General features: G+C 43.6%; 1 protein-coding gene across 1 annotated transcript in view; it reads left to right on the top strand.

Moving 5' to 3' along the window:
* The window catches only part of SLC35F1 (solute carrier family 35 member F1), a 349,356-nt gene that overhangs the window by 312,375 nt on the left and 15,359 nt on the right, over positions 1–21,622 (top strand). The window contains exons 5-7 of the mRNA XM_015409056.1: positions 4,130–4,286; positions 14,062–14,114; positions 20,268–20,422. Of these exons, the coding sequence (XP_015264542.1) occupies positions 4,130–4,286; positions 14,062–14,114; positions 20,268–20,422 (365 nt within the window). The remainder of the gene's footprint in view (positions 1–4,129; positions 4,287–14,061; positions 14,115–20,267; positions 20,423–21,622) is intronic.

Raw genomic sequence — 21,622 nt, 5'->3', positions numbered from 1 at the left:
GTCTCTCCTGGTATGTCCCCCAACGAGCACTGAGCTCAATGGATAATAATCTCCTGGTGATCCCCAGCCCAAAAAGTATTCGTTTAGCCTCGACTCAAGCCAAAGTCTTTTTGGCTCTGGCCCTGACCTGGTGGAACGCTCTTCTTTCTTCCAGACAAGATCTGGGCCCTGCGGAATTTAATGCGGTTGAGGCAACAAAGTTTCCATCTGAATTGGCCTCCCCCAGCCATTTTCTCTGCCATGTATCCTGTCAATTGCACCAGGGTATTATCCATCGTCACACAGGCTATACAGCCTCGCTTTGGACAAGTTATACTACCTCTATATGCCATCTGATTTGACTGTTTAATTTACTGTTGTAAAAAAAATTAATAACTAATTCATAGTATTTTTAACAGGGGTGTTACCTGCCCTGAGCCCTGCTTTGCAGGGGAGGGAGGACTATAAGTTGAATATAATAAATAAATAAACAAGAAGTGCCAGATGTTATTAAAAGTGTTTAAGAAAATAATTATTTTTCATTACAGCAGAATTTGAAAAGTAGATTTTCTAACAGCTATTTTTAAGGTGCTTTGAGTACTGACCGCATTTAGGGTTACCAGGTATCTCCTGGCAACCAGTTGGGGGTGGGGACTTAGCGGGAGCAAAGAGAAGCCTGCAACATGCCAACTTCACTTCCAGTGAGCTCCGGAAGTGATATCATCATGTGTCGGTGACATGGGGACTATCTAGTATTTGGGCAAAAATTCTATGGTAGAAGTCATTTTTACTATAAAGTTTTTGACCAAATACAAGAGCATCCCTGTGCCACTGGCAACATGATGACGTTACTTCGGGTGTGCACTGGAAGTGACATCATTGCCTTGCCAGCAATGATGGCCTAGGCCTTCTTTTGCTGCCAGTAAGGCCCCCACAGGTCCCCTGATCAGCACTGAGGGGAGGAGCACCAGAGCAGGGGAACCCCCACCCCCCACTGGGGGCCTGGCAGCCCTAACTGCATTCCTGTACATATTTACTCATAAGTAAGTCCCACTGTGTTAAGTGGGACATACTCCCAGGAAAGTACAGATAGGATATTTTGGGATAGACCCAAAATATGTTTACTAAGGCCATAGGAAAGCTATGCTTGGATCCAGATTAATGTTTGTCATGACCAATGTTCCCTCGAAGGTGTGCAGTCTCGTAAGCAGAAATTTTACTCTGTGAGCCAAAAGTGGTCCTAGCGTTAAAACTGTGAGTGGGCCAACATTAAAAAAATTATTAAAGTGTACAAACATTCAAACAACATATAAACTATTATCATTTGTATTACAAATCTTTATATGAAACATATTTGTATTACTTAACCTCCCAGGCTTAAGGGCACAGAGAGTCACTTCGCAAAACATCAGAAGCCACCAGATCGCCTCTAGCACGCTGCTGAGCCCGGCTCCCCCCCCCCTTTCCAACTAACTTTACAGGCTTAAGGGCACAGAGAGTCACTTCGCAAAACATCAGAAGCCACCAGATCGCCTCTAGCACGCTGCTGAGCCCGGCTCCCCCCCCCCTTTCCAACTAACTTTACAGGCTTAAGGGCACAGAGAGTCACTTCGCAAAACATCAGAAGCCACCAGATCGCCTCTAGCACGCTGCTGAGCCCGGCTCCCCCCCCCCTTTCCAACTAACTTTACAGGCTTAAGGGCACAGAGAGTCACTTCGCAAAACATCAGAAGCCACCAGATCGCCTCTAGCACGCTGCTGAGCCCGGCTCCCCCCCCCCTTTCCAACTAACTTTACAGGCTTAAGGGCACAGAGAGTCACTTCGCAAAACATCAGAAGCCACCAGATCGCCTCTAGCACGCTGCTGAGCCCGGCTCCCCCCCCCCTTTCCAACTAACTTTACAGGCTTAAGGGCACAGAGAGTCACTTTGCAAAGCACCAGAAGCTACCAGATCGCCTCTAGCAGGCTGCTGAGCCCAGCTCCCCACCCCAAGACAAAACAAACAACCAAGCAGCTCACATCAGGAAGGGCAGAAGCTGGGCAACAGAGCAGTCCTCCTTCTGGGCCAGGGTATCTCCAGGAGCACGAGGCAGAGGACTACTGGGGAGGGTAGCAGCACCCCCTTTCACAGGGCAAGCAAACTGCAGCTGAGGGGAGGCGGGGCCAGCCCAGATTAGGAAACACAAAGCATACTGCTGTGTTTCTGTGCTGCCTGAGCAAATGGATCCGTGCTGCATGGCCATTGGGAAGGGAACCCCTCGCCCCTGCACTGTGGTAACAATTGCTGCGCTGGCCAGGGGAAATCGGTGCACCAGCGCAGCTTGGCACAGCTTAAAGGGAACCTAGGTCACGACCACAAGGACGTCTACCCATGGAGTTCAATTTTCCCATCTACCCTTGCTAGCAGGAGCCCACCCCCACCCCCAACACTATTCCCCTCACCCAAATTGGGGGATTGGGTGGTATTTGGGGCTGCCAAGGGAAGGTCTTCTGCTCTATGTGCAGAAGTCCTTGTGCCTGTAGAAGATTTTAGTCTAGATCCAATGCCAATTGTTTGCACAAAGGTTGCATAGCTGCTACAGGTATTCCTTTGCATGTGTGGTCATGATCTTGTACAATTTACCCTCCATGTACTGTGCACGTAAGTGCCTTTCTTTGGCCTGTGCAGGGAATAAGTAATGTTTAAATTGGGCTTAAATAATTTCACAAATTGGGAAAGCGATCCACCTATAGGTTCATCCATGGGCAAAAATCCTACATATAAGTCCTCTTCAGATATTCTGAATTAGGGTTGCCAACTTTGGACTGAGAAATTCCTGGTGATTTAGGCTTTGCACCTGGGAATTTTGGGGTTTGGGGAGGGGAAGGAACTCAGCAGGGAAACTGATCTCTGTAGTCTGGAGGCCACTTGTAATTCCAGTAGATCTCCAAGCCCCACCTGGAGGATGGCAACCATATTCTGAATAGCCATAGAAATGGGATTGTGCCAGCTGGCCCTGTCCTCAACCTGCAGCATGTACTGAAGTATGTATGTCGTCTCCTCCATATGATTTGAACACTGTAGAAAAACAGGGTCCCAATTGCAGGGAGTTGGGTTGCCAGGTCTTACCTGGCTGCTGGCAGTGTGTGTGTGTGGGGGGGTGTCCTGGTGTTCTTCCTGGAGTTCTTCGGCGTGCACACAAAGCGCGTGCAGGGCACATTGCAGGGGACACTCTATCATTTAAGGGAAAACGCTGTGGTTTTCCGTAAATGATCAAATGTCCCCCCTGCAACAAGCCCGGCGCGATGATGTCACCTCAGGGTGCTTTGGGGCAGGGTTCCCCCTGCCAGTCGGATTGGGCCTGGCGGATCTGGGGGCCCAAAAGCGGGCAAACCCCCACCCCTGTCAGGGGAATGGAAGGCCTAGCAGGGAGGAAGGGCTGCAGACATTTTGCTGAGATTGTGGACATTAGGGATGAAGCCAGCTCACAGATCAGGCCTTTGTATGCATGTTCAGTGAAAGTGTGGACAATCTTTTGAAGACGTCATCTAGCAGCAGAGAAGTCTAGGCCCTCTCTCTGATGCCTAGTTGTTTATGTTCAGGGGTTTTTAAAAAATGTGGGACAGCATTCAGTAACAGCAGCCCTCATCCCCTTACAATCTGAAGTGTATACTCCAGGAATAGATTTCATGTGCTGAACTGCTTATCTGGTTTGCACAAACACATGCATCAGTTGAGATCTAGTGACCTGATGACTTTCAATTGAATGTGTGAACTGTCTCTCTATAAAAACATTGTGATATAAATTTTGTCAGTTCTTTAATCCAACAAGTGTGTGTGTGTGTGTGTGATCTTGAACTGAGATGGAAGGGCATGGGGGAGGCACTACAAATTCTATAACAAAAGCTTTTTATTATTCTAAACAAATAATTGTAGTAAAATGGACAGTAAAGAGTTAACTGGAACCTGATTATGGGTTGGAGGAAAACTCCACCCTCCTGGACTGTTCGCTTTTTCTTAGTTTCAGTTTCTGTGTTAGTTTGAAGTTGGTTGCAATAAAGCAGTTGTGTTACATTCAGCAACTCATGTGAGTACATAAGATTTATTTCATAATCACTGTGAGATCACAAAAATAATGATGTACTTAACATCCTTTTTTTTGTTTCTAGGAGAAAATAAGCTAATAGGGGACCTTCTCGTGCTAGGTGGAGCCACCCTGTATGGCATCTCCAATGTTTGTGAAGAGTACATTGTACGGAACCTGAGTCGGGTGGAGTTTCTAGGCATGATTGGACTCTTTGGTTCCTTCTTCAGTGGAATTCAGCTGTAAGTAAGGATGAGCATCATCATGATATACTGATGAATCAACGTAAGCCTTGTGGTCACTGCTTCTACCAGTTTTATTGGAAACCTGATCTGGTATACGAGATCAAAAGAGCGTTTGGCCCAGACCTCTACTACAAGGTGTTTCAATCCCTTTATCATCTGCTATAGTTTCATTTAACTGGTATATTCTAGAGAAAATGTCACTGCAATGTAGTACAAATGCTGAAGGCCAAGTAGATGGTACACAGAGATTTGTATAACATGATCCTGATGAAATGCAGCCTTGCGGGGCTGTGAGAGGAAGCAAAAGGGCAGCAGGGAGAGTTTGCTTTCACTGATTTTCTACTAGCTGCTCTCTGCTTTCCTAGAGGGAAGACACAGGGCATCTGTATGTAGCCTCAAATTGGCCCATATTTTAAAAAGTGTAAAAAAGCAGCCTGGGAAGGCTGTCTTTAGGGATGATTGCCATCTCTGATTTTGCAATGCAAACAAGCTACATGCTGTTTCAGACTACTCTCCAGATTGGATCCTATTTCAGTGGACTTCCAGTTAGCAGTCCAGCTAAATTCAATCCTGACTGTTAGAGACAATTCTGTAAGTGCTTGCCTGCTTCTGAGAGCTCAGACGGTTCTTTATGGTTTGGAATCTCCCCCTCCCCACTTGTATCTGTAGTCTCCAGAGACACTGGGAGGAAAATGGGTAGACCAGGGAGAAAGAGGAGGCAAGAAATAGACCATTCCCTCTCTGTTCCTGGGGTTCTGCTCTATAAAAGTTCACAGTCTTTGACAGAAGACCTTGGGATTGAATCTCTAGGAGTGGAGAGCAATTGAGATCTAAATGGGAAGGAACTGGGGAAATTTGCTCAACCCCTATATGGGGAACAAAAGAATGGCCCAAAGTGTGTGCTTGACACTTTCCCCCCTTTTTAGCACATATAATTCTAAACTACATACATTGACTTCAAAGTAATTCAAAGGTATTAGGGAACTGGCTGGTGATTTTTCTAAAATCATTTTGGACTGTCAAAGATAAGCTAGTTTCTTATCTACACATTTGCAGTGCCGTTCCTTCTATTTTCTAAGGCTGGGCATCCTTTGTGCACAGTTTGGCTCTGTTTTTATTACCCTTGTTTCTCTCTCTCTTGTGTGTCTGCTTGGTCAGTATTAATATTTCAGTTTAATGGATTTCAGTCATGTTCTAAATCAGTGCTGGGCAAACCTGCGTTGACCCAAAGGTAGCAGTGTTGCAGCTGAAAGGCCCCAGGGGCAACATCAAGCTGTGCTCTCCCTGTCAACGTGAAGAAATACATTTCATTGGAAAACAAAATAGAACCTTTGGTTCACAAAATAAGATACATAAAAGAGCCCTGATTAGTAATTTCTTTTCTGCTTGCCTTGGTGCTGATGCAGAGAAAGCATGTGGTATAGTCATTTGTTGGCTATACTACTTATGACCTCAGGTGGGAGACTTTCATGTGTGAATATTCCCTCAGATTAGCCAATTTCTATCCACTGGGAAATTACAACACTAGGGAAAAGACTTGTCTACAGTTCTTCTCTTTGACATGCTAGTGTTAAGGCAGTTTGTACATTATGTGTGTTATGTGCTGTCAAGTCACTTCAAATTTATGGTGACCCTATAAATTAATGACCTCCAAAACATTATATCAATAATAACCTTGCTCAGATCTTGCAAACTGAAGGTTTTTTTATTGGGGGGAAGTATTCAAACACAAGAGCAGCACACAACTGCAGTCAGAATGTGATACCATCCTGGTGGTAATTTTTTTTTTTTTTTGCAGATTTGAAATTAAGCCTGGATAATTTTCTTTTCAAAACAGAACAGAATTAAATTCTGAGTCAGCTTCAGCTGTCTGGGCCTGAAAACTGCTATTTCGCAGATAAAGTCCGGGAAAACCATAGAGTTTTCCCTTGGATGACCGTGGCCCCGTCCCCAGCGTGCCCGGCGTGGTCGCGTCACTTCTGGGTGACGTGCATGTTGCATGCTTTGGGGGTGGGGTTCCCCCCAGGGCCCGATCCGGCGGCGGTGGGGAACGGGCCTCTGGGGCAGGGGTTTCCCCGCCCCCCAGGGGGACTTGTCAAGCCTACGCTAAACCCAGGTTTAAAATTACACTTGTGTTGATGTATTCATAACAAGCAGCAACCAGCTTGTTTCCTCAGGTGTGGAATTTGACCTTTGAAGAGGTATAAATCATTGACCGAAGTGAAGATGCAAATCTTGGTCTTGCTTCATTTCTGAAGGCATTGTTTTCCTAGTTTCTGAAAGCTCAGATAGACATTACCGTGGCTGTGGGCCAGACATTACTGTGGCTGCCAGTGTCAGCTGACAGAAAAATCTGGCCATTAAAAAGTGTTGTGAGGGCCCAAAACTGTTTTGGCACTTAAAAAGGCCTGGCGAGGGGCACAAGATTGTCTGGTCCCACTGCCCTGAGGCCAGTGTGATGGGACCAGGTAATCTTGCAGCATTTTTAAATGGCTAAATCTTTCTCTGATATGGCGGCAGACACAGGTTGGTCCTGTGGCCGCTGTAACATCTAGTTTGGCCCAGAGATTCATTTGCATGGTGCCTTGTGGGCTAAAGAACCCTTCCCTGTGCTTCTGCCAGGAAACCCCTGTGTGTTTCACAGGCTTTTTGGAAATCTCCTGGGGCGTGCATGCAACTCCTCCAGAGAACTGGCCAGGTCATTTGCTCTATCTAATGTTGGACGGCCGGTCAGATTCCAACCCGGATGACCTTCATCAGGCATTGCAGGCTGTGGCTGGTTGGCTCAGACTGAGCCGGTTGAAACTAAACCCAGCAAAGACGGAGGTCCTGGGTCTGGGTCGGATTGGTTCAGGGCTGGGGCTCCTTCTCCCAACCCTTCGATGGGGCGCCTCTGGTGCCAGCGGCGGAGGTTAGGAGTTTGGGTGTGCTCCTGGATTCCTCCTTAACGATGGAGGCCCAGGTGGCAGCCACTGCCAAGTCGGCCTTTTACCACCTTCGGCTGGCTCGGCAGTTGGTCCCTTTTCTTGACCGTGATGACCTGGCCACAGTGATCCATGCGATAGTCACCTCAAGGTTAGACTACTGTAACGCTCTCTACATGGGGCTGCCTTTGTCACAAATCTGGAAGCTGCAGCTAGTGCAGAATGCGGCACCCAGGCTGTTGATGGGTCTCTCCAAGCGGGAGCACATCCGCCCTGTGCTGAAAGCGCTGAACTGGATGCCAATGGCATACCGAATCAAGTTCAAAGTGCTGGTTCTTACCTTTAAAGCCCTATATGGCCAGGGTCCGGTCTACCTAAGGGACCGCCTTTCCCCGCATGTTCCTCCAAGGGCACTATGGTCGGGGCGTCAAAATCTCCTGGTAATCCCAGGCCCCAGGAATATCAGATTTCCTGTTACCAGGGCCAGGGCGTTTTTGGTGGCAGCTCCTACCTGGTGGAACAAGCTCCCAGAGGAGATCCGGGCCCTGCGGGACCTTGCGCAGTTCCTCAGGGCCTGCAAGATGGAGCTCTTCCTCCAGGCTTTTGAGTAGGAGCTGTCGCCACCATTATTCCACCATCATTATCATACCTCAATCATGAATTGTGTGGATATTAAATGGGGTGTGAGATGTTCTTGGATGAAGATGGGATGATTGTGTTGCTAGGAGGTATGTTGTTGGCCTGGAATTAATTACTTTTACCAGACCACCATCTTGCAATCACTGATTCTGTGACATCTAGAGCACCGACATTTCAGTGTTTTGTACTGCATTGTTTTATTCTGTTTTTATCTGTTTTAACTTTGGCACTTGTGCCTCTTTGTTAGCCACCCTGAGCCTTTGGGGAGGGCGGGATATAAATCCAATAAATAAATAAATAAATAATAAAACCACATCAGTGATCCCCAACCTGTGGGCTGGGAATCCTTTGGGTGGGACATGAAGTGAATCCATCCATCCAGCTGATCTCTATCTCCTGGATTTCAGTTGTAATCCCAAGAGATCTCCAGCCACTACCTGGAGTTTGGCAAGCCTTATCAGGGGCCAGAAGCATCATTGGGCTGCAGCATATCCCTTTTGACCCCTCCAGGATAGTTCTAAGTGTGCGGGAGAAGGGATCATCCCCAGACAGTTCATGTATCTGAAGTGAGCTCTGACTCAAGAAAGCACATGCTGGAATTAATGTTATTTGCTAAGGTGCTGCTGGACTTCTTATTTATTTTGCCACCTAGATTAGTAATCACTACATTATCACCTGAGGAAAAGACCTACAGTTTAACAGGTACCCAGATATCTGACTGTGTATTCTGGAGATGAGGTTCCCCTTCCTCCAACCCATGTGCCATCTCTAAGGCCATTGTGGGGGAACAGCTAGGAACTCCTTGTTCATGCCTGCATCAAGCACATTTGAGAATTTTCTTCACAAGGAACGTTTACATTGAACTTTAGTCATTATTTGTGAGCTCCTTTGGGAGCCAACACTGAAAAGCATGGTTAAAATCAGAATAAATAAGCATCTACCAATTGTTCTGCCAAGGTCTAAAAACTCGTTGAGTATCCAAATGAATTCCCTTGAGTACACACTAACTGCTGCTGTGTTAGCAAAGGCAGCAACACCAGTCACTCCAACGTATACAAGTACAAGAAGTTTTCTTATACTGTGTCTAGTCATATAGTGGCCTACCCTTCAACCAGACAAACTTTCTCTGAAAGCTGCAAAAGAGTACCACCCACTTCATTAAATGAGCAAACATACATAGTCCAAAGAAATAATGTCTTGTAAGTGTATGTATTACTAATTTTCAAATGTATGTAGATGCTGTTATGATTAATAAAACAGAAAAATCATTTCAAAGCATCACTGAATTCATAATAACCTTTGGTCCTTATGTTTTTTTTTTTTCAATCAATGGATTATAATAGTACAACTACTATCATATGGGAGCTGCGGTGGCTCAAGTGGTTAAGACGCTGAACTGCAGGCTGTGGAAGGTCAGTAGTTCAGCGGTTCAAGACCCAGGTACCGCAAGACAGGGTGAGCTCCTGTCTCTAGTTCCAGCTCCTGCCAACCTAGCAGTTCGAAAGCAAGAAATTGCAAGTAGATAAATAGGTACCACTTCGGTGGGAAGGTAACAGCGTTCCGTGCGCCTTGGTGTTTAGTCATGCCGGCCACATGACCACGGAAACGTCTTCGGACAGCGCTGGCTCTTCGGCTTTGAAACGGAGATGAGCACCGCAACCCTAGAGTCGGACTCGACTGGCTTTCGAGCAAGGGAACCTTTACCTTTACCTTTACTATCATATGGGGGTGTGCAAAAAAAAAAAGACATTAAAAGGGGTCATCATGCTCAAAAAGGTTAGGAACCACTGTGCTACTTATTAGCCATAAGCTACAAGTTGAGGATCTGTAATATGAATCTAAATTATGTAACATAAGAACTATGCTTCCTAGCCTCTTCAAAAGAGTAAAGACGTGCAAGAGTTCCATGTACTCCGTTTACCTTCTGGTAAGCACATATGAAAAAATATGAGAGCACCCACTGCTGTGGCTAGTTATGGTTTTAAAAAGCTGCAGACAGGGAGCAAAGTAACTGTCTCAGAAGATATCCTACTAAGAATTTGGATCCAACCGAAAGATACATGAAATTTTCACAGATTTGTTTCTTAAAAAATTATACAGTGCTTTTCTTCTCCCCCCCCCCCTTCCCGGTCATTCAGAGTGTATTATAGTCCACAAAAGAGTAATAATGTAAAGCATTATAAAAATCACATTGGACAGAAGCAAACAGAAATAAGAAACAGGCGAAGCCAGATTTTTAGACAAGCTCCTATGTTATAGCTATGCCCCCAACCAAATCTGTACAAGAAATTTCTCCTGGCGTAAATATACCTTATGCTCAAAGAAGTTTTGAGGATTAAAACATGCCTTTGAAAATATGACTAACAAAGGGACTTATAATAACAATAAACGTTCTCAATAATATTGCTATGTAGTTGCAGTTCTAATTTTTCTTTATTTCCAGGATGGATTAGAATCAAATTGAATCTAGGCTGGGCATTGTCCTGAAGCAATTAACAGATCAAAAACCAAACATTTTTTGCAAAATCTTGTAAGGTAGAGGAGGACTTCATTGGTCTGTCCGCAAGATTTCTCTGCCTTTAATGTAATCTTCATTTTGGTAGCTTCATCCTGAGAAGGATGAGGAAATTACAGTGCATTTATTACTCATGCATTGTTACTCTAAAGGTTTATGTATAATTATGAGATTATCCTGTTATATGAATATGAATGAGACATGCATCTGTTTACCTCTTTTCTCCCACTGCCTGTAGAAGGATGGATTTATTAGCACAAAATTGTTAATACGAAATTTCTTTCAAAATTACTAAATGGGGAAATGGATATTCCAAAACTGTGGTAAACACTATTATATCAGCCTTGTGAAATAATAATCCTTCCATTTTCACGAAAGTAGAGACATCACCCTGCCAACAAAAGTCCGCATGGTCAAAGCAATGGTATTCCCTGTAGTAATGTATGGCTGTGAGAGTTGGACTATAAGGAAGGCCGAGCACCGAAGAATAGATTCTTTTGAACTATGGTGCTGGAGAAGACTCTTGAGAGTCCCTTGGACTGCAAGAAGATCAAATCAGTCAATCCTAAAAGAAATCAACCCTGACTGTTCCCTGGAAGGCCAGATAATGAAACTGAAGCTCAAATACTTTGGCCACCAAATGAGAAGGGAGCACTCACTGGAGAAGACCCTGATGCTGGGAAAGATTGAAGGTCAAAGAAGACGGGGACGGCAAAGGATGAGATGGTTAGACAGTGTAATTGATGCAACGAACATGAAGTTGAGCAAACTTCAGAGGACGGCGGAAGACCGGAAGGCCGGGCGTGATCTGGTCCATGGGGTCGCGAAGAGTCACACTCGACTGTGCGACTGAACAACAACAACAACACCAGTTCTGGAAGTTATGTGTGGATCCAGATTAAATTGTCAATTTCCATTGGTTCTTCCCCCGCTTCTCACTCCATGTCATTCCTCAAGGTCCTCTATCCCTCAGGAATAGTATTTTGTGGAGATCTGCTCTGGGAGGACAGAGGCATGGAAGTTCTATTCTGCTGATGGAGAATTTAGCTCGGATCCAACTCATATTATGGCTGCTTTGGAGAGTGGACTCTTTGGCATTATACCCTGCTGAGGTCCTCCCTTCCCAAACCCCGCCCTCCCCAGGGTTCACCCTCAAATCTCCAGGAATTTCCCAACCTGGAGTTGGCAGCACTATTCCACTAGGCATTTTAAGTTCATCAACAGTTTGAAATGAGCCAACCTGGATCATTTTTACTAGTTCTAGGTAGATTGCTATTTACAATCCCTATTTGGAAATCTCACATTTCATTTCTCTCCCTGATGTTATTCAACATTTACATGCGCCCCCTCACCCAGCTAGTGCAGAGTTTGGGGGCTGGGTGTCATCAATATGCGGATGACACCCAGCTATTTCTGTTGATGGGCGACCAACCGGATGCTGTTCCCATTCATTTAGCCAAGGGCTTGGAGGCTGTGGTTGGGTGGCTGAAGCACAGCCAGTTGAAACTGAATCCAGGTAAGACAGAGTTTCTCTCGCTTGGGGGGGGGGGAAATGGTCGGGTAGTCAACTCCCAGCTCTTGATGGGGTGCCCTTATCATTGGCACCATCCGTTAGGAGCCTGGGTGTGACTCTGGATGCCACCTTATCTGTGGAGGCCCAGGTTGCAAAGGTTGCCAAGCTGGCATTTTTCCAACTCCACCAGGTTAGGCAACTGGCTCCCTACCTGTCTCGCCCTGACCTAGACACAGTAATCCATGCAACAGTCACTTCTAGGACAGACTACTATAATTCGTTCTATGCGGACCTACCCTTGCGCCTGACCTGGAAGCTCCAACTGATCCAGAATGCAGCTGTGCAGGTCCTTACGGGGACCCCTCAGATGGTGCATATTCAACCTGTGCTGTGTGAGCTGCACTGGCTTCCAGTGGAGCACCAGATCCAGTTCAAGATTCTGGTTTTGACCTTTAACACCATAAGTGGTCAGGGACCCACATACCTTCAGGATCGCCTCTCTCAATATGTCCCTGGAAGAGCATTATGCTCTAGGAATAAGAACCTTCTGGTGGTCCCCAGCCCGAGAGATATCCAGCTGTTCTCAACTAGGGACAGGGCCTTTTCGGCCCTGGCCCCCACCTGGTGGAACTTTCTGCCCTACAGGATTCACTTCCTTTCTGTAGGGCTTGTAAGTCAGAGATGTTCCGCCAGGCATTTGGTTGAGGTCAGCAATGGTCTGGCACTCTCCTGTGCCAGTCCCCCCCTCCCTTTTTATTCTGCATATCTCCTCTACCCAGGGGGCTGGTGGAAAGTACTGTCATCTTGGAGTTAATGTTGTGTTTGGCTGATTTTTAACTATTTAAATGCTGTTTTAACTCAATATTATTGTATTTCTGATGTAAGCTGCCCAGAGCCCTGTTCGCAGGGAAGGGTGGCTGATAAATTGAATATGATAAATAAATAAATAAAATAATAAATAAATATAAATTTACACTTGAAACCGAAATCTATTTATGTTTTCACACTAGCTATCACAATATGAATGGGAAATTAATATTGGGGAGGTATTTTCTGAATTTGATTTGAATTTGAAAACCATTTGCTACAGATGTTTGTCCACTCTCCTTATACTTAAGTCTCTAGATTTATATTAATTCCGTTTTCAAATCAGTATTGCTCTTTATACCTCTCTGTATGTGCTGGTCATCTTCTAGATTCCACCAATTTAACAAGGTGCCAGTCCTTTGGCTCACTCAGTGCCAGTTCCACTGTGTTATCATCAACTGTGTGTTTGTCTGGAATTGGGAAGAATATAGGAAAGCAGGTTCATTTGTATTTTCAGTCATTAACATGAAGACTGCTCGTTATATTGAACATAAGCTATGAATTCACATACATACTTCGGAGTTTGCACACCGTTGTGCTTCTGTGTGCTACAAAGCAGTAGGAGGATTCAGTTTTCAGATTTACAATGCAATCCTCCTTTTAGTGGGTTGAAACTGGAATAAGTCTCCAGAGAATTGCACTGTTGATTATCTTGCATAGAAATATCCACTTTAAGTAATTTAGGAAGCAGCAATATGTAAACTCTGTTAAACATGTCTTTGTCGAAGCCCTCCGTTTACCCAGAATGAATTCCCTGAGTCTTAGTCCCAAGTATTTCTAGTTGAAATGAGTGGTAATTACTTCACAGTTCATAGCTTCATGTTCATGCTACTGAACTGATTATAACCACAAGAAAGTTTGACCTCGACCAACTCAGTTTTGGTGCAACTTTTATTGGTTATCTTCCCAGTACATTCTGTGTGATCAGTCATTTCTTGGCTGTGATTTATTTGGATTTTCTTCACTACAAACAAGTTAATACAGTTCACAATAATATATCACCAATATTTCAGATTTAAGAGCTCTCAAACATTCACACTATTGACACCAATATATCATATTGCTCTGAGTAGACAGCTTGGTTTTCATTAAATCAGTTCAATTTTTGTATTAGTGAGTATTATTACATCACCAATTACCTTTCAAACACAGATTTACAGACATAAAATTGATTAAAGAGATCTGTCTGCATTTAGCCTGTGCAAGTGTTTTCCCCATGTTTTATAATAACCCACCTCCCTTATTTTTACTGTAGGAAGGTAACTAGAAAGACTGAGTTCTCATCTTCATTTTTTATTTTTACTTCTTTTGCAGTGCCATAATGGAACACAAGGAGTTGTTAAAAGTTCCCTGGGATTGGCAAATTGGTAAGAGCATGACTCAGTTCACAGAGAGAAATTAAAGGAGGAATGATGTATGGATGGGTGCTGGGAATGTTGAAGGTGACAGTGTTTGCAGTGTTATCGAATAACACTGTCTAGACTGGAGACGACATACCTAATCTTCTGTCTTTATGTTCCTCGGGTGCTCACTCCAGTGAGTATGTCCAATGGGAGCTGGAGGCTGAGATCTATAAGTAGGGAAAGTTTTCCCCAAAGTTTCTCTCTTGCTATTCTCTCTGGAGAGGGTAGAGTCAGGGAGCCCTTGAAATGTGTCTTAGCTTGATCAGGAGAAAGTTGGCTGCACTGCAGAATGGAGTGGGAGGCATCCTGCAAATCAGGGCTGTTGTGCAAGCGAAATGGGAAGCCCCATCAAAGTTGGACTGTTTTCAGCCTAACAGTTCTCTATCTCTGTCATCCACCCACTTAACTGTAGTACTATGGCTATATGTCCTGTGTTGTTACTTTAGACACAGAATAAGCATGTTAATGTCCAGATAGCTGAGCAGCAGAGGGATAAAAAGCCAATAAGAGATACAGCATTTGAGATGTAAGAGTTCCAAAAAACAACCCCTTTTCATTGAATGTTGGATTTTCTTAGCCACTGATTAGGGGGTTGGAGCACCTTCCCTATGAGGAAAGGCTGAAGAGTCTGGGACTTTTCAGTTTAGAAAAGAGAAGACCAGGGCTCTTTTTGTAGAAAAAGCCCACAGGAACTCATTAGCATAATAGGCCACACCCAACAGCAGGAACTCATTAGCATATTGGGCCACACCCCTGACAGCACAGCTCATTAGCACATTAGGCCACACCCCCATGTTACCAGAAGTGTGGTTATCCAGCCACACCCACCTTTTGCTTGTTATTCTGTTTACCTTGTTTGTTGTCAAAACCCAAAGCTTTTTTGTAGCAGGAACTCCTTTGCATGTTAGGCCACACACCCCTAATGTAGCCAGTCCTAATGAGTTTTTGCTGTTGGGTGTAGCCAATCCTAATGAGTTCCTGCTGGGCGTGGCCAACTTGGGAGCCAGCCGGAACTCCATTCCTGTGCGTTCCTGCCCAAAAATAGCCCTGGAGAAGATTGGGGGGGGGGCATGAGAGAGGTTAATAAAATTATGCATGGAGTGGACAGAATTGAAAGAAATGTTTCTCCTTCTCCCCAAATACTAGAACTTGAGGGCATCCAATGAAGCTGAAGGGCAGTAAGTTCAGAATGGGCAAATGGAAAGACTGCTTTATCCAGGGAGTGATTAAAATGTGGAATTCACTGCCAGAGGATGTAGTGATGGCCACAGGAATAAACAGCTTTAAAGGGGGGTTAGATAGATTCTACTAACCATGGTGACTGAGGGGAACCTCCACGTTCAGAGGCACTAAGCCTCTGAATCCCAGAGCCATGAGGCAACATTGGGGAAGGCCTTGGCCTCTATGCCCTGTTGTTGGCCCTCCAGAGGAACTGGTTGGTCACTGTGTGAGAAAGGATGCTGGACTAGATGGACTACTGGTCTGATCCAGCAGGGCTCTTATGCTCTTATGTATGCAAATGGCTAGTTATTTCCAGGAAGATAAACATATGACCTCCCTGGACTATCACAATCCCAGCATACCATAGAAATGGTCATGTACAATAAACTGTGTTTCACTTTACTATTAAACCAAATATTCCATTTTCGCTTTAGTTCATGGGCTCAGGTATCTTTGCTAAACACGGTTTTCTTTATAAGAATCAGCATTTAGGTATGATCTTTGCATTTGATATTTGCAACAGAATGCTCTAAGAATAAGATACACGTGCTGAATAATGTAAAATGGCAAGCTGAGCACAAATGGCTCTGATAATGAGAGCCAAGATAATGTGTTTGTAAAATGTGTCCCTATTAACCTACTTCCAGAATCAACATCAAAAGCAGCAGGTTCAAAAGCACTCCTGGTCTGCTAGTGACAAAAGGGAATCCCTGAGCACTGGAGTAACACACTGGTCTGTTGCCTCCTGTGGGCTTTTGCTCATGGGTCTCACTAATTATCCCCAAACCTTAATAGAACACATGCACATCTGTCAGGATGCTCTGCCACAAGATTTTTAAAGAAATTTTACAGTATGGTTCCCAAACGAAACAACAAATCAACAGGGTTTCTCACTTTCTTCAAGCAGCACAGAGTTTTAAGCTCCTCCTGGGGCTCATTTCCCTTTTAGGGAGGGAGAGTGAGTTTGAAATGTGGTGTACATTTTCTAGCCAAGGCAACAACAACTGCAGTTTTCACAGGCAGAAGCTCTGCAGCATCTCCAAAATACTCCCCAAACAATCTCCAAAATGGGTCCCCTTTCCTTTTTCTCTGGATTGCTTACTTTCTTAGCAAAAGTGTACAGCGCACACACCGGCTAGAGTATATTTACAGGATGCTTTTTGGCTTTCTCCACCTCTTGAAGTGCAGCTGCAAATTCCAAACAGCCCTTAACATTCGTCTGCCCTGAAGGCCACAAAGATACCCAGCTGTTTAAAAGCCACCTATAATTAGGGATATTTGTATTCTGTGCTAAAAATAAGGCAGCCCACATTTTATATCAAAGCTGAATTCTGTGAGATGAATCAGTTATGCAGTTACGCTGCCCATGGTGAGATTTTTTAACTAGACACATCTCAGCTCACACTTTTGGCCACACTGTTACACAGGCTGTCTCCATTATGAATTCCTATTAAGAGTAGCCAATTATTGAAGAAGAACCTGCTGATATTATAAAGCTGCATTATTTCATCATAATGGATGGAAAAGATAAATGTGTGTGAGTGAAAATGTTTGCCCTGTAGGTCTGTCCTTAGATCAATCTGTTTTAAAGTTAGTGCTCAATTGCTTGCCAATTTTGATCACATCTAGATATTGATCTCTTGCTACTCAAGTATGGTCTTCAAAGCAATTGAAAGATGTTCACAAAGATCTTTGTAAGCATACAGTAGTCTTTTTCCTTTATAAAGGAAACAAATTAAACATTATATAGAATGGCGGTCACTTTGAACATGAACCAATACCAGTGTTGCACTATTGGATTGTTCTCTTATGAGTAAAAAGAATGTTCAAAAATGGGAAAGAAGATCAGCAGCCAAAGTTGTCTGTTTGAAAAAATGTGACTAGACAAGGATAGGGTTCACACAGTAGAATATCAGTCTGGTTCCATGTTGACATGCCAGGTGTAGCACAGCCTACTCTGTAGTACTGTTCATAAAAGGATTGGTGCATGCCATATTATTGCAGGGAGCTGCGGATAAATCCCTGTGCACATTTGTACCCATGCACGTTTCCAGCCATATCAAAAACAAAAGAACCTATTGATCAATGCCTAGACTCTATAGCTGAAAAGCAACTCAGTTGTTATAAAGCACCCATACACAAATGTAAGATGAATTAAGAAACGGAAAGAAAGGTAATGGTGCATTTAGATGCCAACTTCCACTGCAACATGGGTAATGAAAGTATGGATAACTAATGGAAAATGCTGGACCCTTTCAAGAAGGTTTATTTGGAGCTTAGTGAACCTGTCCAAACTCAGTAATGGACACACAAATGCTCTCCAACACATTATTAGTTGTTAATTCTAGAGGGGTGGTTGTGTTAGTCTGTTGCAACAACAACAAAGGAATCTTGTGGTTTGTTAAATATTGTGTTGATTATGCTTTAATTTGTTGTTGATGGAATAAGTGATAATTTGTAGTGAATTCTGCTGATTATTCAGATGCTGTTCACAGGGGTTCTGTTATAGTTTACTGTCTGTAAAATGTGCCACTATAGCAAAGATGCTTTCTTAGCTGTGTAGTCAAGTTATACACAAATTGTGTATATACAAATTGTATATAACTCTGATTCAGGTAGACTTTTTCCAGAATGTGAAAGAGCTATTGTACTAAGTCTTGTAATAACTGAGATGTTTAGATAGATCAAGATGTTTGTTTGTAGCAGTAGAAAAGAGCAAGAGTCCAGTAGCAGCTTAAAGACTAACAAAATTTGTGGTGGGGCGTGCGCTTTCGTGAGTCACTGCTTACTTCTGATGTTTAGAGATGCCAAGGAATGTGTTTGAAATTACATTCCATACAATTTTAAATTAATCACACTTTTCATTATCAAGTACATATGAAGCCATGTCATACAAATCCAGACATTTGTCCCTTATGCCTCTTTATTGTCCCTGTTGGACAGAGGCTGCCCAAGGTCCATTTATTGGGGATCCCAGATTTCGAATTTTGGGACTTCCTCTGTGCAAAGTGTATGATCCACTGCAAAGCCATAGCTCCTCCTTCAATGTATTAGTTTTATCATTTTATTTTAGGAATTAATATCCTGCCTGTTTGAAGGCAATGGACAAATTAAATAAAAACAGGAAAATAGGTGACAAATACTAATACTGGTCGATTTAAAACAGTAAAGCGGAGCCAGTAGTAAAACACAAGGGTGGATCCTATGAGCCCTGTTTCTCCTGTTTCTCCCCCCCCCCCAAGAAAGCTACTCCTGGGGGGTCTCAGAATCCTTGGGAACAGAAATGGAATTTAGGATGGGAGGCAGCAACTTGGGGCAAAATTGGCAGAAGTCTCCTCCTTCCTTTCTTCCTCCTCATTGCTGCTGTCTTCCGCCCCCCCCCCCCATGCCACCTCTGACTCTGTTCTTGAGGATCACCTAGTGCTCATGAGCAGCTTCTTAGGAGAGCAGGAAACATACAGGGGAATATGGGAGAAATTCGTTCTGTGAACTCCTATTCATGGCTCATGGAATTCAACCTAATATATAGCCCAAATATTGCTGTGAAAAGTATGAGTAAACAGAACGGACTTCATCTGGTGCTTGAATTATGATACTTCAGGCACTGGGCAGATTTGATCAGAGAGTGATGTAATGGACTACATTTTTAAAAAGCTTAGAAGTGCTGTACAAACAGCTGAAGGATTGTGAAGGGTTAATCCTTCACAGAAACAGAGAGCCTTGAGTGACAGGCTGCTCCAACCAATCTGATTGATTAGCATCAGCTGAGTAGAGAAAGACTTGAGAGCTGCATGCCAAGGAGAGATTGAGTCTGATTTCTGCCATGAGTTGAGTCTGATTTCAGCCTTAGCTGAGAGCAGTTTAGCACAGACAGAGAACTATGAGAAAGTTGGCAAGAAAGTTTGGGAAGTAGGCAAAGACTCCAATTCAGGCCAAAGAAAGGGGATAGATCTTCTTGAGAGAGAAGAATTTTCCTACCCAGTCAAACAGGGAGTTAGCTCTGAAGAGTGAAGAGATCCTTGGTCTGGTGTGGTTAGAAACTGCCTGTAGAAAGAGTGAGTTAACAACTCAAGATTACTGGTATTTCAATAGAAGGGGTTTGGGTACTGGAAAGGAGTGTATCAGCCTTCTGGAAACTAAAGAAGTCAATGAATACTCAAAGAAAGTGTTACAGAGTGTACTGGAAAGTGTACTGGAAAATACTGGAACAAAAGCCTCTCAACAAAAAAAAAATTATGTAACTCTTATTAGCCTGAAATATAAGAAGACTGTGCATGTACTGGTTTTACCTCAGAGTTATCTATATTGGGTTAACTCAAAACTTTTAACCCCTGATTTCATCTGACCTTTCCCATTTGTGTTGAATAAAATGGTTTGTTAATTTTGAATTTCAAAACATCTCAAGTGCCATTTTCAGGGGTTTAAGTTAAAGGGCGATCCCGACCCTTCCCTCCGGTTCCTGGGCCAAGCCAGCAGTAAAATATCAGTCTGAGACAGGATGGGACAGTCAAAGTTCTTCAGGAAAGAAGAAAACAGACCACTAGGGCTGCTCAATCTGAAAGGGATAGAAAAACATAGGGAAAGTCTGACCTCTGAGGAAGGGAAGAGGACAAGGCCATCATAAGAGAGTTCCATATCCAAGGCACTACTACAGAAAAGGCCTTTCTCTAGTAACTACACACTACTTGCTACACCTTTATGCTTAATTTGGTTGAAACATCTCCTCTCTTAACTGAGGAAATAAAGCAATCCTATTGTTTTTTAAAATGGCGTTTTCTCCCCTCAAAGCAATTGTGCGGAAATCTTAATCCTCTCAATAGTGATACTTCATTTTTTTTTCTCTCTCTCCGCTTGTGGAAGTCACTCAATTATTTTTTGGATTCTTTCTTCTCCCAGGGTTGCTGTATGTTGGCTTTAGTGCCTGTATGTTTGGCCTCTACAGCTTCATGCCTGTGGTCATTAAGAAAACCAGCGCTACAGCAGTCAACCTCTCCCTGCTTACAGCAGACCTGTACAGCCTTTTCTGTGGATTGTTCCTCTTCCACTACAAGGTAAATAGAACAAACTGTGCATTTGAATAATTGATTACTCTCTGTTCAAAAAGAGTGCTAATGCAGAGAAATCAATGCAGACAGAACAATGACAAGATTTCTGCACTGCCTACAATGACATCTTACCCATCATTTTACTGGCACCCTAATCCATCACATACACAATTCATTCTATAACCATTGTGACACATGTGGAGTGCCACGCCACCCTTGCTGCTTCACTATTAAAATGTAGCCAATTCAAAAGGGAGCATTTGCTGGAGGATGGTGGAAGAAAACTAGGGATGCCACAAATTTCACAGTGAACCTGTTCAGTAAGCGAACATTTATAATTTGATACAATCAGAGCATGAACAGATCAAGGATATATTCAGTTTGCATCAAGGAACTCAAACAGCTGCTGTATAATTTTGCAACTGCCTGTTGGTCAGAAGCCATCTCACTGCTGGTAGTTGGGTTCTGAACCACACGCAGACTCCATCAGAAAAATAGCTACACGGTGAAGATGGAGATCAGAAGCTATTGATTTCTCATCTCCCAATAAAAAAGGTAGATGAGAATGAGATCATTTTTCTTCCATCTTCTCAAAGCTGCGCAGAGACAGAAGCAATGCAAAACCCTTGCTTATCCCAGGCGGCCATAAATGAGGATGTTCTCCAAATGGCCCAAATGTACATATACCTTGACCAAAGGAGCGCCCTCCCTCTAAGGGGCCAGATGTCTATACACAACTGTGCATAGGGCAAATATTATTGGGACCATATTGCCTGATGTATACCCAGGTCGAGGATTTGATCTAACTCCTCATAAAGGTATGTAGATGCTTATAATAAACAGACACTGGCTTAAAGTTAAGGATTTATTAAGAAAAGAATAATAGCAAAGGGAATTAGCAAACTGAATTCAGAGGTTGAAACACGCACCCGCAAACTCTAAAAAAGTGTCCTACAAATCTTATCCTAAACAAAGAGTATTAATTTAAAGAGAATCTAAAGAGAAATGTGGGGAGGAGGGAGACAGTATACTAGTGACTGAAGTCTGGTAGAGTTCATCAAAGAAAGGAGAAAGTGGTATGGGAGAGGGCGAGGTGGAGTTGCTGAGCACAGACACGTAGACCTAGAATGTATCACTTGCCAAGCTAAACTCTGCCTCCAGAGGGCATACAGGGAAGCGACCTAGTCGTTACCTTTTAATGAGAAA

This window comes from Gekko japonicus, unplaced genomic scaffold (assembly GCF_001447785.1).
Source record: "Gekko japonicus isolate JY-2015 unplaced genomic scaffold, Gekko_japonicus_V1.1 scaffold50, whole genome shotgun sequence".
NCBI lineage: Eukaryota > Metazoa > Chordata > Lepidosauria > Squamata > Gekkonidae > Gekko > Gekko japonicus.
This window is presented reverse-complemented; position numbering and strand designations above follow the sequence as displayed.